The 18,485-nt window shown below is 47.6% G+C and overlaps 1 protein-coding gene across 3 annotated transcripts in view; it reads right to left on the bottom strand.

Annotated features, from left to right (window-relative positions):
• Positions 1 to 18,421, bottom strand: part of LRWD1 (leucine rich repeats and WD repeat domain containing 1) — a 41,291-nt gene extending 22,870 nt beyond the window's left edge. For 2 of the 3 annotated variants that reach the window (XM_019511468.1, XM_019511470.1), the window contains exons 1-10: positions 18,257 to 18,296; positions 17,884 to 18,031; positions 17,372 to 17,606; positions 15,911 to 16,030; positions 13,743 to 13,895; positions 12,019 to 12,168; positions 8,353 to 8,691; positions 7,081 to 7,204; positions 6,073 to 6,182; positions 5,265 to 5,472 (exon numbers count right to left, since the gene is read on the bottom strand). In XM_019511468.1, coding sequence (XP_019367013.1) covers positions 5,265 to 5,472; positions 6,073 to 6,182; positions 7,081 to 7,204; positions 8,353 to 8,691; positions 12,019 to 12,168; positions 13,743 to 13,895; positions 15,911 to 16,030; positions 17,372 to 17,606; positions 17,884 to 18,031; positions 18,257 to 18,281 — 1,612 coding nt within the window. In that variant the 5' untranslated portion in view covers positions 18,282 to 18,296. Of the gene's footprint in view, positions 1 to 5,264; positions 5,473 to 6,072; positions 6,183 to 7,080; positions 7,205 to 8,352; positions 8,692 to 12,018; positions 12,169 to 13,742; positions 13,896 to 15,910; positions 16,031 to 17,371; positions 17,607 to 17,883; positions 18,032 to 18,256; positions 18,297 to 18,350 lie in introns of those variants that run through there. The other variant, XM_019511469.1, reaches the window with a different exon arrangement.
• Between the last annotated feature and the right edge of the window lie 64 nt (positions 18,422 to 18,485).

Raw genomic sequence — 18,485 nt, 5'->3', positions numbered from 1 at the left:
CCTCGCAAGTAACGGGGGGGGGGGGGGGATTGAGGCCCCCACAGCAAAGGAGAGAGTTGGGCAGCGGCTAGGGGTGCTGCCTGGAGCCTGGGCAGGAATGTGCAGCCACAGGGTCAGCAGCAGCAAGGGTGACAGTGTAGAGTTGTGCCCCTTGCTGCTGCCAGGTGGGCAAGGGGTGCCTCACCATGGCGGCACCAGGCTTCTGGTGGTGGCACTGAGTCCCCACACTTCACCCTGTTCTACCCTGCCTTGCTGGGTTCCACCCACTGGCTGCGCCGCCCAAGGGAGAAGAGCAGGGCAGGGAGCCCTAAGCCTGCAGTGGGTAGCCTGCATCTGCCCCACCCCATGGGCTCCGCTCCAGCTGCACGGCCTGTGGGTGTGGGAGAGCTGGGCTCTGCACTCTGCTTGGGGTGCAGCAGCCACTGCCTCCCACAGGTGGCAGCTGGGGCTCAGGCACTTCTGGAGGCAGCAGGGCGCTGCAGACCCAGTCCCTTGCCCTGTAGTCCTGGCAGGGCCAGGAGAGGGATGGCGGGCTATGGGTGGGGAATTAAGGGCACTGGCAGGGCCAGAAGGCTGTAGGTCAAGAGTGAGGGGTACCAGCATGGCTGGGGAGATGTGGCTTGGGAGCGAGGGGCAAATGCCATGGACAGAGCACCAGCATATCAGGGCTGCTCAGTACCACAAAGCAGTGGTGGGTGGGGAGGCAGACACAGCTGGACCTGCATCCTGGTAGCAAAAGGGACCAGGGGGAGCTCTGATTTTCCATGATAAAAACCCCAAAAATCAAATGCCAACATTTACAGGTATTTAGAATTTATTTTATTAAAGTGATTGAGGCACTGGTAGGCTTCCAAACTGCTTTAAAAATTTTAATGTATCTAAAATATTTTGTGTGTGTGTACACACATACATACACACACATATGGGGGGCATTTCATTTTAATCATGGGAAAAAGTGGATTTGGCGGTTTTAAATCAGAGAATGTGCGTGTGTGGGGAGGGGGGGGTATCAGAGAATCTTTGATTTTTAATCAGAGAAAACCAGGATCTCCTCTGCTGATCAGGGACCTATCTTTGTGAGGGAAATTATAAAAAGGCTGTGCCAGGCCCTAGGCAAAAACTGCATATCCCAGGCCATCCTCAGAGTGCTGGTGGTAGAAAGAACTAAGAATTCTGCATCTGATGTTGAAGAAGCTCATACAGCAGCAAGGAAAGGATTGGGATCAAGTATCACCCCTTGTCTGAATGGCTATCCAAAGTATTATGGCTTCTCATAAGATTACTCCACATGAAGCGATGACAGGGTATAAGATGTACCTCTTAAACCTTGGTGGCTAGGAGAGGAGCCTCCGGATGGGCTCACGGATCAAGGGCCTTATGAATCAATGATTTCAGAATCTGCTTCACACCATTTCCGAAACACAGAAGGGGGTAGCTATGGCTTTGTGAGCCAATACCGAAAAGATGAATCAGTATTTGGAACCGATTTTACACCCACAGGAGTGGCAGGTAGGGGATAAGGTAATGTACAGGGCCACCACACAGACTGATGGAAAGCTGGCATCTGTCTCGAACAGGCCAGTCCCTATTGTGAACAAAGCTAGCCCTACAGTGTATCAGGTGGAAACTGCTAAAAGACGAGAAATGTTTTCAGAAATGGTTCCATGCATCACGACTGAAAAAGTGGAAAGGGGACTAACGAATCTTCTCTGTGTTTTGTCTTGCAGGAAGTGGAGCATCACCTCCAGGGCCTCAAAGAGAGTTCAGCCATACTAAACATCAAGAAGTCTGGATTAACCATTCATTTTCCCTTTTTGCTTTGCTTGCGCTAGATATGCATTTTAAGCTATTTATAGTAGGGCAAGTACTGCAATGTAGCTTCATAAATCCTCAGAACCTACACAAAGGTTTAGACCACAGAGTGAATGGTGGCATCCCCATGGAAACCAAGCCTGCTGTTTACAAATTACTTACTGAAGATCCAATAGCATTCAAACCACAGAGGGGTTAAGCCCTGCACTTCCATCACATGATGTGGAAGGGCTGATCAAACAAGACTTGCAGATACCCCCTGATCGGCACTGCCTAAATATGAGGAAAGCCCAATGGCAAAAGGACCAAAGGTTCGAGCTATCCACTAATCGCATGTTTTCGGTCACATCACAGTACCAATGTAATTCACCCCAGGTGTTAACCAAGCTAGTATGGGGCTTTGGGGGACCACAAGATGTGGTGAGCTATTTCAAATCAGATAGAAAACCACCACAGAAGGGATGGAGACAGAGACAAATGTTACTCTTTCCCCTCTGAGAGCTGAGCTACTGTAGGGTGGGTAGACACTGTGACTTTACCACGCCTGTGGATGCTAATTAACATCACCTACCTTGCAGGTTGTGTGTTGCTCCTCCTTGCAGGGAGGTGGGGTGGGATATTACCCCATGGGAACTGGAGGGAAACAGAACATTCTCTGTGTGGGTGGACCTAGGTGTGAACTGGGGTCAGGCGACCCTTGTCCTGGGTATTCCCACAAGGAGGCATGTTCTTAATTTTAGGGCCAAAGGAATCACGGCTGCCCAAATGAATATGACACTGAACCTTACCTTGAAAGGCTCAGGTACCAGGGACTTGCATAAAGTAGACTGCGGTGAAGAAGAATTGAGACTAAAGGCTGATGTTATGGTCAAGGGTGCCCCTGAGTGACATCCAGTCGGCACAGAAGTAGTAAAAGAAGGCCTCCTAGTAAAGATGTTAAATGTCTCAAGAAACCAATGTTATCCAAAATGTGCCGCATACCTTTTTGCAGGGATGGCAGGCCTGGGTCTCAACCATGAATGAAAACGTCATGTCAGGGGTCCAGCCCACCGAGCTAGACACTCTGTTGTTCATATCATCTTGGGTGCAGCAGGCACAGGAATGGGACTTTTAAACACTACTGATCAGGAAGTTTTAGGCAACAAACCTGGCTCACTGGGAACTACCCTATGGCATTTAAGTGTGCTTCTTTGCGACAGCCTAGAGGTAACTAGTAGGGTACAGGTAAATTTGGCCAATGCAATGTAGGCATTCAAACATGGCTAATGGGAAGATGCAACGATGCTGACTGATGCTCTGCTGGCTTTGCAGGGAGATGTGTTTGAAGCTATTATGTGTGTTCAGGCTCAAATCTGGTCACTGGGAGTTGTGAGAAGCATTGTTGAGCAAGGAGCGAATTGGCATATTCCAGTGGAATTAAAAGGCAAATTAGCATTAAAACTGGCCAACCAGACTGGCTTCAACCTAATAACTAGTTGGTAGAATTTGATCCAACCACCATGATGGTTAGAATGCAGGTTGATGCCATTAGCAGTGCTGAAGAAGAATTGATATACACTATATTTGTGTTGGGAGCTTGTATCAGTAAAGCTGTAGTTGTTCCCTGAATGGATAGGCACTGGGCTAGAAAGACACCCTTGGGACATGAGGCTATCTCAGTGTCTGTGTGTGAACAGAGAACAGGCCTTGGATTTTGTGCGTCATGAAGACATGTTTCAAGCAAAATCATTATGCTTAAAGCCAGATGTTGATGCTTGCCAACTTATCATAGAGGGAGAAAGTTACAATAAATCTGTAGTCACAGATGTGGACAACAGATGTGTACATATCTGCACTTGGCGTGCATCTCTTATGGCAAATTCTTGGGCCAACATTAGCAATAGTGATGTCAATTTTTGTTTGTATGGTGTTATTACTGTAAAAGGGTGTGATCCTGATTATGCCAGAAGGAAAACTGTTTTGAGTGGAATGACCGAATTAAGACACCAGCAAATGACCAAATTAAGGTGTGTGCATGTGATGGGTTTATGGAGATAGAAATTTGGCTGACAAAACAAAATGTGGACAGAATGACAGCTATAGGGAAACCAATGACTGATGCATGGAAATGAAGAGTCATCAAGGGAAAAAGAATATAAAAGGAGTTTGCAGAACAGCAAGTTGGCCTTGGCACTCAACCTCCAAGGTTGCTGACGTCTGACATTCAAGCAAAGAACAACAAGATAGTGCTCACATACCAGCTGGATGCACCACTCTCCTTGTGAACCTCCTGGGACTAGAAAATAATTGGTATTGCATTCTGTAATTATCTTGCTTGCTTTGCCTGCATTATTCTTATTTTCTATCACTGTGTATCAATAAAATTTGCCTATTGTCAAATGGGCAAACTTGTCATCGGTCGGAAGGTTGTGCTCGCCTGGAACAAGGTATCAGGACTGGGTCATAAATCCAGTGCCACCAATGACCTCCCAAAGTCCTTTCCAACCCTAACTTTCCATGACTCTATGAATGCATCTCATCTTTTGTCCTCCTCACACCTGTGAAGCTCAGGGAAAAAATTCCAGGTGCAAGCCCTCCTCAGCTGGGAATGAAACTAGATACAGCACAAGTCTGCTAGATTGTCTAGACTTTTCCCCGACTCAAAATACTTCAGCCTGCTTTTTGACGAATGCCCAGTAGGTTTGAATGTTATCAAAAGTGAGAATCCATTGAGTGCGACTGCCCCAAGCTCACAGATGCGCTTGGAAGTTTACGTCTTAATGATCTAGTGGTCTTGAATCTATAGCATGGTGCAGACTGTTTCAGGGACAAGATGGAGAGGTAGCAGAGCCAAAAGGATTGATCTGTATATCACAGGGCATAATTTGCTCTTCATTAACCACCAAACCTCCACCTTCTCCATCTAGGCAAAGCACCGTTTTCAACGTCTGGCTCTGAACAAAGCAATGTGGGAGTATGAGATTACTAACAGTGCATACAATTTCATTAATTTGACAAGCGGGAACACCCAATGGAATCTCTGCTTTGCTCCAGTCACTTGGTCAAATCTAAACCCTATAAGCATTCACATCTGCTGATCCACATGGCAAGCTTTTGGGTTTTCTGTCCCCCCACCACTGGAAGGGAGCTGCTGCTAGATATGTGTATGTGGCTGGTATGTGATGGCCACCCTCATGGCTGACACACCACGGACCTAAAAAGCTGAAAACATGAGCCAGGCTCTGTACCTGGAGGTTGTAACACCTCCCCTCCCCTGCAAATCAGCACACTGAGGGAGACTTCTGACACTCACCGGTGCGTTTTATGTGCTCCATACACACAGAGCTATTTGGTGACTCTCCTCATACAAACCCACTCTGATACTATGAGCCACACTTCACTTCCTTGTTTTGGAGGAACCCCTTTTATTTTAATGCTCATTAAGCAAATGAGATGCAGAATAGGAAACTTACTAAAGAGGTGGGTCTCACATGAAGTGCTGAAGCAGGCCGTAGCAATGGGCTTCTTGTGGGCCTTTATCTCTCCGTAACAGAAGTCAGCTGTTACATGGATCAGCTTGACAATTCCTCTTCTTCCAGCTGCTGCCAAAATATTATGGGTTCTTTTCCGATTGTCTTTATTTACCATTGTTAGAGTTGTCCATGCAACAGTGAAAAACTCCTAGGATATGGGACAAAGAGCATGGAATATGGCAGCTGAGAGATTAATAGTGATCTATAGGACTATACAGAAGCCACACCTGTAACAATAGGATCGTTTTGACAGGGGTTATATATCTCAAACCTAGTACAGCCAACCAACATTAAGGCATGTCTCCTTCTCTGCTGTCAGACTGACCCTCAGCAGAAGGGAGCAGGGTAACTAAACTTAGTCTCGATCAGAGGTGACCACCCTGCAGCACGTGTGCCACAAGTGGCACGGGCAGCTTGTGTGTGGCACGGGGCAGATTGGGGAGAGGGCAGGCAGCAGAGCCACAGATTGGCAGGGAACACAGGGCAGGGAGCAGAAAGCAGGGCAGAGATCAGGCAGAGAAAGAGGATCAGAGTGGCAGTCAGGGAGGGTAAATGGCTAATCTGTGACAGGCCTGCCAAAAAGGCTGGTTGCTGGCCTAGATTCTGAAAACTACTTTAGGATTAACAAAAGGTATGTTTCATCTCTAGCCATCACTTTAAGACCTGTCCACAATACAGCTTAGAACCATGTTCCAGGCTGTTTTATAACACAACTACAGTTTTACTCACATTCCAAGTGTTCGCTTACCTCCGCAGGCACTTTGTACTTTTTCAGCACTATTCCAGTCTCGCAGTCAATTAGACAAACAGCCTCTCCTCCACATGTAGCCACAGTTCGAGATGAGCTCACTATGGGATCTGAAAGACAGGAAGGCCTGGTTAGACTTCCCAGGGCTTGAAGTAACACTTGCTTATTACACTAGTAATCAGATCTCTGCTCATTAAAATCACCATACATCACATTTGTCATAAATCACCTTGTTACTAAGTTGTGCTTCTCATCTGTGCTGCACTGGTAACTGTTCAGTTGGCTTTAGCATATAGGGGTTTATTTGAGAAAAATTCATCCATACCAACTATGAAGACTCTCATATATTTTATAATCTAAATAGGAATGTTTATCTGGACATGGAAAGTCTATTATTAACAGGAACACCTGCTCAGGAGGTGGAGGGGCCTGGCCCCCATAAGCTGTCTGGGTAGTGCATCCCCCTCACCCCTTGCTCCAGGGGTGTCAAACTATCTGTCCCCATGGGCCAAGTGAGGGTCCCAGGCTCAGCCTGTGGGCCAAACTGGGCTGCACCAAAGCAAGCACATGCCCCTGCTGGCTCCCTGTGCCACGTGCAGCTTGTGTGACCAGTTCAACCATACATGCCACTTGCAGTGTGCACTGGCCTCGCTCCACAGCTTGCTCTTCGTGAGATGCATAAGACCAGCACAGGGTGTCCCACCACAGCAGACTGGGCCCCAAGCTGTTTGTACATGATCCAGCATGGCACCCTGGACTGACCCCTTGTGCTGCATGCAGCATCGTAGGCAGCCTGCACACCAGATCAGATCTGCATGATGCACATGGTGGACAGGGTTGGTCTGAGACTCAAAGGCTGGATTACAGGGCTCCACGACTAGATCCAACTTGAGGGTCATGTGTTTGACACCCCTACTTTACTCAAATGGACCCCTGCCTGCAGAGTCTTTCTACCAATCTTGCCAATCACAAAAGGCCACCTGTAGGCTCGGCTCTGGACAGACTCACCCTTCCTGGTCCCACCATCTAGCAGAGGCTCAAATGCACAGGACCAGAGCTGCGTTTTAAAATCTTCGCGGCTGTTGCTTTTGCTGTGACACTGGAGAAAGTGCAATGGCTCCAGAATGACGTCCTGCAAGAAAGCACATCAAGGAGACATCATCCCAGAACAGAATGACAGACAAGGAGCTATCCCTGCGAACGCTCTGTCTCAATGGTACTAGATGTGACTAGATGTACAGGCTGGCAGACCCAAGGCATTTCCACAAACCAGAGGGTGAAACACAGAACAAAAGGAGGACAGAAAACATCCCACAGAAGGAGCCTCTGATCTCACCTCCTAGGTTTCAGTTTCTTCTGCATCTAGTGCACACAGTCATCTTGAATTCTGTTCCTGGACGGATGCTTACATGTAGTAAGTGAAGCCTGCCCCAGGCTCCATTAGGGAACAATGCATTCTGAGCCCCTCCTGGAGGGTGATCTCACTCCCCATCTTCCTCTCTCAGGCACACAAACAGGGTGCAGTGCAGCAGAAATTCCAGCAAGCCGAGTACTGCAAGCAGCTGATATGGGGATTTCTCTTCCCCTTGGTGCCGTTCCTCCATGTACTAGGGAGCTGAGCACATGCACAGATCTAAAATCTACAACGAACTGGTGTCATGTTCCCACACAATTTGAGGCAAGAAGGGAACAATATGATCATTTAGTCTGACTCCCCTATACATCACAGACTGTTGCATTTCACCCACTTACCTCTATACTGAGCTATATAACTTGAGTAAAACTAAGAAAGCCTCAGTCCTCTGAAGATTAAAAACTCCTGTGCGCCTCCAGCAGGGACCAGGAGAGACTGGGATATCACTAATGCTCAGATGATCATAGCAAATCAACCACTGCCCTCCATGATGCAGAGGACAGAATCCTCAAGATCCCTGCCAGTCTGACCTAAGGGACACTTCCTTCTCAGTCCCAAATCTAGCCATGGGTTTGACAATGAGCATGTGACCAAGGCACTCCAGCAACACATCTCAGAAAAACCATCTCTGTACCACCTCAGAGCACTGACCCACCTCCCATCTCCAGCTCTGGCCAGCCCTGATGCTTCAGAGAAAAAGGGAAATAAAAACAGAAAACACATGGCCAAAGGCACTGAGGAAAACTGAATGAGTTCTATGGCACCTAGAAAATACAGAACCCTTTTATCCACAAAGTCTGGATGTGAATCCTTCTTATGTCCCCAAGAGGCCAAAACCCAAACCCAGAAAAGGGTAGCCAACACACCTCGCCTTCTAGGTCCTTCACTGGGGTCAAGCTAACAACCCCTTTGTCTTGTTCCTGGCTCTTTTGCTGCTCTGCCAGCTGGCTGGATCTTCTGTGGCTCTGTCCTTTGGGGAGCTGCTCTCCATTTCGCTGAGTCCCTTCAGCACCTTGGCCAGGCTTTGCCAGCTTGGCCTTCTGGTTCGATGCTCTTGGTTTCTCGGGTGTTGGCTCATCCTGCAAATGACTGGACTTCCTGGGGCTCAGCACAATTTCCTTGGGGTTAGGCTGGGGCCGTGGCCTTTTGTTCCCAGATCCTGCTGGTGAACGATTTCCTTTTCTCTTGCTGGGGGTTGAAATCACCTACGAGATACATTGGCAATTCATTACAGGTATTTTTCCTCTTCCCCAAGATATTCATATACCTTGTAATCCAGAGAAATTCTGCAAGGATTGGTTCCCTTTCCTGGAGTCAGATGAAGGATCTTCCATCAGACAGGGGACCCCTGGCTATCAAGTTCCCACAGGCCAACAGCTGAGGATGACCAATAAACACTTTGCAAAGAAGGCTCAATTTAAAATTTTTACTTTCTCTTCCCACAGAGCCATGACTCCAGTCCTGAACCCGGGGATGGATGGAAAGACAGAATCAGGCCCACGGGACCCAAGGCTACTGTCCGCAGCTAAGATTAAGCCAAGTGCAGCAATGTGGCCATGCTGAGGCAACCTTACACACTTTGGCCAAATGCCAAAATTGTTCATTTCATTAAAAATATCCCTTCCCAAAGGGGCACTGAGACCCAGCCCTCCTTCTCAGTCTCCTGTGAAAACAGGGGAATCTATACCTGGATAATGACCCAAACTGTCCTACTGCTGGGAAAGATGCAAAGCCGGCAGCAGAGGTTAAGCCCAGCTGTTAAAACAAGATAAAAGCCAGGACTGTCCCAGAGTTAGAGAGGAGGAATACCTGGCAGCAGCCAATGAGCACTGTGGAATTTGTAATCAAATTGATAAATAAAATGAACGAGATCCATCCTTGGGGTTCTGCAGGATGTTGTGCACCTGCTGCACACTGGCCTGGAGGGCTGAGAAATCCCCCGCCCGCTCCAAGAGGTAGCCCGGTCCAGTGTCTTGGGTACTAGACTAGCCAGGAGACCCGAGTCTATTTCTAACTCTACAGTATTCCTGCAGAGCTCTACTTCCCCTCTATTTCTATGCCTTTCCCTTCACAGCCTCTTTTCTCTCTGTTCAGGTTGTAAGCTCTGCAAAGCTTGGACTACTGAGTTATATACATTCAGTCATGGGCAGATCAAGGATTTTGAAAAGGCTGGGGCAGATGGTGCACATCATCACATATAACACAACACATTTTTCCCCAGGTAAGAGAAACTAGAACTTTTACTAATATGGTAGGGGGCCAGCACTATTTTATTCAGTTTAAAATGAAAGCAAAAACAAATATAACTATTGGAATGTGTACTAGTTTGCTAGAGTATACATAAAATTGAAAAAAAACACAACAAACTAGACATAGTCAAAAGGTATAGTATAATTAGTTTTGCAGTCATTATAACTAAAAGTACAACTCTTATTCAGATTCATAAAGTAAATTCTAGCCTTCTTAAGCATCCTGACAGCAGCTCCAATACTTCAGTGGCAGTCATTTATTTCTATATCTGAGCTAATGTGACTACACCTGTACTAAGGTTTTTAGCTACAGCTAAAAACAACCTGCAGGGTAGAGAAATGAAAGAGAGACACTACGTAAAATGGCTAAAAGATAGCAACACTGCAGAAGGGATAGTTTGAATCTGAAAAATCAAGACCAGGCTAGAGGGTGGCTAACAACTGTGGTATGGAGAGAAAACAACAGGATAATAAGCCAGGAAGTCAAATGACTTTCAGCACTTCCTGAATAGAAACGCTGCTGCCCCTCCCAGGCAGTTGGTTCTAAAGTTTGGGTGCAGCAGGTATCAAAGGGAGTGAAACCACGCTATTAAACCCCCCTGGATCTGCCCCTGCTCACAGTGTTTAGCACAGTGAGGCCATGATCACAGGTGGAGGCCTCTGGGCACAACCATCCTACAAATAATTAACAGCAGCAGCATTCGTCTGGTATGGAGCCTTGCAAGGCACTTTAAGACCTTTTGGAATGAAAGGCAAGATGAGATGCTTGTGCAACGGCATGTCTTCACTTCCTTGACAGGGCAGAAGAATCTGCTAAGTCTCAAATGCAAAAATAAGCTATTTGCATGCAGGTCTGTTAGATCATCCAATATCAACTTTGCAGAATTCCAGCCTGCAAGCAGCTGCTTGGAGCTAAGGAGAACAGAAGGCAGGGGGTGCCATATGTATGTGGAGAACTCCCCACAGGCAAGTCTGGGAGGGTGGGAAGGAAGGGGGCCAGCTGGGGGAACAGGATGGAGTCACAGGTAGCTTGACCAGGGAGCAGCAGAAGGGCTGTACTCCCAGGGAGAGCAGAATGGGTAGGGGGGATGGGAGGGAACATGCTGTGGGCTTTGGAGCTCCCCGCCCTGCTGCCCTCCCCCCAGGGGCCTACATGGGTAGGACTTGATGTGGGAGGGCAAAGAGGCACGGTGCTGTCACCAGGACCTGTCCTGCTAGGTGCTTTGCCATAGCTAAGCACCCCTGCCTGCCCAGCAACAGTGGGTGGCACAACTCCACGCCACCACTGTCCCCACTGCTGCCATGTGGGCAGGGGATGCTTCACCATGGCAGCTTGGTTGGTGAGGGGTCCCCGCAGCAGCATTGAGCCTCTCTGCCTTCCTGAGTCGGGTCCCACCCACTGGCCCGCAGGGCAGGGAGCCCCAAGCCTCCAGTTGGCATCCTTCCCTGCAACCACTGTGTCTGCTCCAGCCATGCAACACATGGGGGGAGGGAGGGGGAAGGGGACAGGCTCCATGCTCTGCTCTGGTCACAGTAGCCACTGCTTCCCACAGATGGCAGTCAGGGCTTGGGTGCTGCTGACGGGAGCAGGGGGGCTGCAGGTTGTGAGTGAGGGGCACCATCAGGGCTGGAGAGGGTGGTGGCTGTGGATTGGGAGTAAGGGGCACTGGCAGGGCCAGTGGACTGTGGGCTACGAGTGATGGGCACCGGCAGGGCTGGGGGAGCTGTTGCTTGCAAGTTAGGGGGAAAGGCATGGCACCAGCATATCAGGGCTGCTCAACACCACAGAGTAGTGGGAGGTACAGCTGCAGCTGGATCCACATCCTGGTGAGTGAAAGGGGTAGGGGAAACTCTGATTTTCTATGATAAAAAACCCCAAATCAAACCCCAAAATATACAGGTATCTAGAATGTATTTTATTATAAAGATTGAGGCACTGGTAGACTTCCAGACTGCTTTAAAATTGTAAATATATCAATAAAACATTTGTGTTCAGCTGATACCTATATATAATGCTGTTTCATTTTACTTGTGGAAAATGCAGCTGTTGGGTTTTTTATCAGAGAATTTTGGGGGTTTTCAGAGAAGTTGGGATTTTTAAACAGAGAAAACCAGAATCCCTGCTGCTGAAGGTTAGAGATCAAGGTGATAAAGCAGAACTTAACTCGGTCTAAATCTAAGTTGGAAAATCCAGAGTTCACAGTCCCTTCTCTTACTGTGATTTGCTTTTTCAAAAAAGAGAGGTGAGGCTAGAAAAATATTCCTGCCTGCAAGGGCTTTTACCTGATCCACTTCCTCCATAACCTCCCCAGGGCTTTCTGTATTCTCCTCCTCCTCCTCCTCCTCATCATCCACCCTTTCCTCCAGTTCAGGGTTTGTGTTCTCTTCCTGTCCCAACAAAGATTCCAAGAATTCTTCTGCTATTGTCTTCACCTAATGTTGCAAGTAAAAAGACAGTGGTTAATGTTCAAACTTTAATGAAGGACAAAAGCTGCAACATCTGGAATGAATCAAATGTTCAATTAAAAGATGTGTGCACGTGTATGTGCATTTGTGCAGGCATGCACACACTTCTATATGGAATTTATAGGTAAAGTTCTGTATGAACTTTATAGGTGATGGAAGGGCCCTGGGCTGTCATCCAGGAGACCAAACCTCACAGAACTGATGTAACAAGAGAAGCAGCATAGCAACCCGGTCAGCACCAACCCTTACCAACATGCCTTACTCCCAACCTGGAGGGACCATTTCTTAGGGGCTGGAGGTTCAACCTCATTCAGTCTACAGCATTCCAGCTGAGACTGCCAGCATCCAGTGTCAGTTGCAACAGTTTCAAGACAGATTATTTTAGAGTAGGAAGAAGGAACAGGTGTCTACGATAGGGTGGACACTGGAGGGACATAGTGACAACTGAAACTAGGTATTTTCCAAAGACCATCACCCCTATTGACATACACCCAGTGGGGCACCCAGACACCGTGAATGATGCATAGCAGACCTGAGTTTGGAGATCTACCCAAACAAAGCATGTAGACACAAAAGAAATTTCAGTGAATCCTCTGTATTGGCACAACTCTATGGTGAAATACCAGCCTGTTGGGACTGGGAGCGTAACCTTCACGAATGACTTCTACCCATGGGTCCTTTGTTTTACTGCTTTTGTCTGAGCCACGTAGACCACTGATACCAATAGGATGATCTATGAAAGCAATGCAACTACAGTAAAGCTAGATGAAGAAGACACAAGGCCTGCAGTATACACATTACAGAACTGGAGGGAAGTCTTCCCTTCAGATACGGAAGGCTTATCTGCCATTAGCTTTAATGGGAGCTATGTAAAATGAGCACAAAAATACCCTACAGAGAAGCTGCTACAGTATAACCTCATAAATCTGCCGGAAATTTGAAAAGTCCGTTTTTCTGAAACCAGAGTGATGGCTGGTCCCAAAGCAGCAGCCGCACATGGAGCAGGGTGGTGGATGGTGGCAGCAGCCGTCATGCGCAAGCTTCCCCCTGTGTCCAGGGGGAGCAGCAGCCAGTCCTGGAGCAGCAGCTGCACGTGGAGCAGTGGCATGGGGTGGTGGATGGCGGTGGCAGCCACTGCATGCAAACTTCCCCCTTTGCATGCAGGTGAGCAGAGAGGGGAACTTAAAAAGTGCCAGATTTTCTAGAATTCTGGATTTATGAGGTTATACTGTATTAAAATTATTCGCTGCTTGCAAATCATGTGTTCATAAAATTTCTAACACTTAATCATCATAAATGTCTTAATTACTTAGGAGCAGAAAATAAAATTTTCATGGCAATCGCTGCATTGGGGATGGGTTTTTATTTCTGGTACCTGTGTAATATCCACAGTTAATTAGCAGAAAACCTCAGAAATGCTGATTGACAAGAGCCTCTGAACATGAATCTGCAGGGCATTTTGCCATGTATGTGAACCATCACTGAGGCATCCTTCTTCATGTGCCTGAGATGAAGGTCAGAAAGGCAAGTGAGTAACTTACCCGCCATCGGGTAAATTCTCGGAGTGAGCTAGGTCCAAAGATGACGTGGGTTTGAACAGATTTCAAGAACTTCTTCCTGATGGCTTTTACATCCTCAGCTGTGCAATCCTTGGGCAGTTGGTCTCGGAAGTTTTTCTCCCAGTAAGTAGTGACCTAGACAAAGAGACTTGGTTTACTCACCAAAACACCACAGAAACCAAGACAGAAAAGCACAAGGTCCCCTGGGAAAAGAAATGCGGCTGGACTTAAGGCTTCTCCTGGTCTTCAGGAGTGACGTTGCCTGCATATCTTTGATAGGAAGTTAATTTAATAAAATAATTCAGAGCCTACATGGAGTGGGAGTATCATAGGCCAATCGTTTTTGTGTTTTCCCCTTCCCTTTTAGTTTTCAAGTTATGTGGCACTAGGAACAGCCATGCTGTAAGCATGTACAAAAAACAGTAACTCACAAAGGACCCAAACTGCTTTACAAAATATAAGTCCAATCCTGGAAACACACTGGTAATTTTACTCTCACAAGCAGTCCCAGTGGGTAAAATTAGGAAGTGCAGGATTTGAGCCCCGTATGTATTATATAGTTTATACATAGACACAGAGAGATCACGTCACTCAATGCAACTGCATCTCATGTAGGATGGCAGCAGCCAGATCCACAACACTGCCACAGAGAAGCATGAAAAGAAGTGTTCTGGCCACAGACATCAGGAACAAACAGAAATGTGTGGCAGAAAGCTCAAGATCTCTCCAGAGCAGAGAGCACTCTCATCCAAATAATCCACAAACACTCAGCTGCCTGGAAGGATGAGGGGCTGAGTAGATCTCACCAGGATCTGAGTTCGTGGTACCAGGAATCCTGGGTATTACAAACCTGGGGCTGAGAGCACTAGGCCATCCCAGTCCTCTAAAGTTATGAATTGATGCATCACTGCTATTTTGAATGGTTCTGACCAGTGGCAACTGATCTTACTATAAATGGTATAACTAGCGCTGCAAAATATACAATTTTTAGTGACAGAATTTTACTCACACACATGATCACACTGTGCTTTTAGGGGAGAACCAGAAGCTAAATGAAGGTGAAATGGCAAGATTCAGAGGAAGGGCATTCCAAACAAAGGGCCATAAGAAGTGCAAGAGCAAGGCCTTGTTCCATGTGCCAACTGAAGACAGTGAGACCATTAAATTGTACTCCTTGTTTCTAGGACAAAACTGTGGTATAAATTAGAAGAACCATGGGCTGCAGAGCCCTAGAGAGCTGTTATGTCAATCTCAGGGACTTCTCTATCTTACCTAAGTTATCACAACAACCCAGAAAGGCTGGAATCCCGAGACAGCTTCTCAGTCACAGTCCCTGTTGAAAGGGGGGACAGGGTCTAGAATACGGCTGTCACATGAAATCCTCTGCTCCAGAAGAATTCCTAGTTGCAGATCTGCCAGCTCTGCGGCCCCTGTTCATCAAGGGAGCCAGCACACTAATCACCCACCAGAGAACCTCCAAATCAAGACCCGTGCTTCACTGTGCTGAACATGCAGATTTAAACAGGAGGGAGTAGATAATTAAAAGAGGAAAACAGGGAGCATAAGAGGGCTACTGAAAGCCTGGCCAGGGATTAGGAATTACTTACAAAGACTAACTAGAAGGCAGTGAAGGTAACTGAGGCATTTAAATCTCAGGGTAAAATTAGGAAGTGTAGCATTTGAGCCCCATATATGTTATATAGTTTACACAGACACAGAGAGATCACGTCACTCAGTGCAACTGCATCCCATGCAAGGCAGCAGCAGGCATATCCACAACCCCACCACAGAGAAGCACGGGAAGAAGTGTTTTGACCACAGACATCAGGAACAAACAGAAAAGTGTGGCAGAATCCTCAAGATCTCTCCAGAGCAGAGGGCACCCTCATCCCAATAATCCACAGACACTCAGCTTTTGAGCCCCATAAGTATTATATAGTTTATATACAGTGCAAACTATAGGGTAATACAGACAGTGCACAGTGCCCATCCTCACTGAAGAGGACCTTGTGCTAATAGTATTTAAATCCACTTGTTGCCAGCAGTTCCAATGGCAGAAAGGACAGGGCTTGAAGAGTTAATCAAGTTTAATATCAAGTTTAATCTACTATTTGGTCATGTACAGAGGGCAAAAATATTGTGTGTCTTACCTTACTGGTGAGTTTTTGACTGCTGATCTGTCTCACGTGATCAGCTAATTTGGTCACATCCTTGCCATTGAGTAAACGAAGGTTTTGTAAAAGAAATATGACCTTATGGTCATCATTGCGCTGCAGAGAGAAAATATTTAAGTTACAGACACCCACGCACATGTATTCACTAAAACACACAGACAATGCTTTTCCATTACCAAGCAAGCAGGGAGAGCAAAGCATATTTACACTGGAAAAAGCGTGGCATAAAAATCAATCAAACACCTTGCAGGATTTCCAAAGCATGTAGACTCAACTACAAATCCAAGGAGGCTTTTGCTGGCTTTTGCAGTCCTGCAGACCCAACAGCCACATCCAGATGAGAGCAGCCATGCGGCGTGGCATCACAGACATGTCTGTGATGCCACATACCACACACTCAGCTGTTCTCTGCGCCACAAGGGAGCAGTGCAGAGAGCGGGCGCATTTTTTGATCCCTGGATATTCAGGGGTCAACCCCCCCACACACACATACACCCAAAAAAAGGTGGAGAGGCACATGTGGGGACAACATGCACTGCTCAAAATTGAAGCCTGGCTGGTCAGAGCCACACTCCGGCTGCCAGACAGGCTCCAAGCGATAGGAACGGTGCTGCTGCAGCTCCAGGAGGCCCCCAGGACCCTAGGTAAGGCTGCTAGAGCCAGCCCAGTGCTGGCCCCAGCCTCCCTTACCCTACCCAGGGTAGCCTGTCACATGCCAGAGGGTGTGTAGCACAGACGTTCCCCGGGGGACAACCAGTGGCAGCACAAGGTATGCCCCCGCTAGTTTTCTGCGGGCAACCAAACATCCACACTCATGTGGGGGCTGAAAGCCACGTGGGGACCTTTCCTGATCTTACATCTCCAGAGGTACATTCTGCAGGGGGACTGCAGAGCTGAAATTACATCTGCAATTAGAGCTTAGTTAACTGTGCTGCTAATGATCCACCTTGTTCTCCCACAGCTGTGGCAAGCCTACAATGGAGTGTGCAGTAGCTCAGGGGTTTTTTGGTCCCCAAGGCTAGTAGCTATGACTGCCTGTGCACTGGGATCTGTAAAGTAAGAGAACATTTTTACAGGATCCATTTAACACTGTAAGCTGTTCATCTTTCACATATCATACAGAGTCTTCTGACCCAGCAAGCATCCCACCATGGAAAACTTCCTGCTCCTGGCTTAAAAAACAGAGCACTGGCTTGAGAGTCAAAGGATCTGGTACCTATCCTTGACTCTCGACAGACCAGTGTCAGTGACTGTAGGCAGGCCACCTCTTTTCTATGTGCCTCGGTTTCCCTTCTGTAAAAACAGGAATAATGACACTGTCCTCCTTTACAAAGGGCTTTGCAATTTCCTCATGGAAAGCCATTATAAAAGAGACAGTTGCACTTATTACTGATTTTCCATTTACTATGCTGCAATGAAAGGAATCGCTTTACTCACTGTCAAGTCCATGTTGTTCTCATAGCTTAGCTCCTCCAGCTTTGGGAACTGCTTTAGGGTGGTTACATCATCCAGCTGATTATTACTGCAGTTGAGCACACGCAACTCGGGCAGAGTGAGGCTGTTCGGAAACTTCACCAGTTCATTATCAGAAATGTCAAGTTTTTGCAGGTGTCGCAGCCGGGAGAAGAGCCGTGGGTCCAAGTCTCCAGTCTTTAATTGCAGCTTGGATAGGCTGGAAACAAACCAGAACACCTGCTACCTTGAGGTCATGCAAAGGTAAGGGTAAAACCTGATTTTTAAGGGATATCAGGTTTCATGTTCCTGCAATTCTTCTTCTCCCAGGCAAAGCTAACTGAGCAAAACAGTTACACCCACCCTGCTATTCTGTTTTCCACACAGCATAACATATTTCCATTTTCCCTTCAATTTCATGACAAATAATTTAAGAAAAAAAGGGGTAGCCCAAATGGCATCCAACCAGGATTTTACTCTAGTCTATTTCTACTTACTTCAGGGTCTCAATCTTTCGAAGCCTGGTAGACCTGGGAACCGCTCTTTCCAACAGCAGCTCTGTAGTGATTTTTGACATTTTTAAATTTCCGCCCCTTTCCCGGCAACCCGAAGCTGCTGGTAGTCCAATATCCTCGTGGCGCCTTCCTGGAAAGGCCCAGGCGTTCAGCAGAACCCAAAAGAAACCAGATGCCAAAGAAAGGAAGGAGAAACCCGGTTATAGCGAAGCCATTCCTTTATTTTTGCAACGTGGGACGAGAATCACTAGCCCTGCTCTGCAAAGGCGTTAGCAAAATGTACCAAGTCGGTCCCACACCACCGCGAAGGGCCCGGCCCTGCCCAGCCTGGCACCGCTCGTGCCAGGGAGCAAACCTGCTGCCTGCCAGGGCAGAGACATCCACAGCTGCCCTGGGGCCGCCCTCGTCTGCCCCCAACACTGCTCCCCCCGCAGAAAACGAGGCCAAACCTCCCAAAGCGCCTTCTAGCGCGGGCTGCCGGCGACACCGGGCAGCCCCCGGGACAGCTGGTGCCGCCGCCGTCAGGGCGGGGAGCAGGCGCTGCGGGGCCCCCGGACGGGCCTGGCCGGCTGGTCCTGGACCGC

The sequence above is a fragment of the Gavialis gangeticus genome, unplaced genomic scaffold (genome assembly GCF_001723915.1).
Source record: "Gavialis gangeticus isolate Ggan-Ray unplaced genomic scaffold, GavGan_comp1, whole genome shotgun sequence".
NCBI classification, from domain to species: domain Eukaryota; kingdom Metazoa; phylum Chordata; order Crocodylia; family Gavialidae; genus Gavialis; species Gavialis gangeticus.
This window is presented reverse-complemented; position numbering and strand designations above follow the sequence as displayed.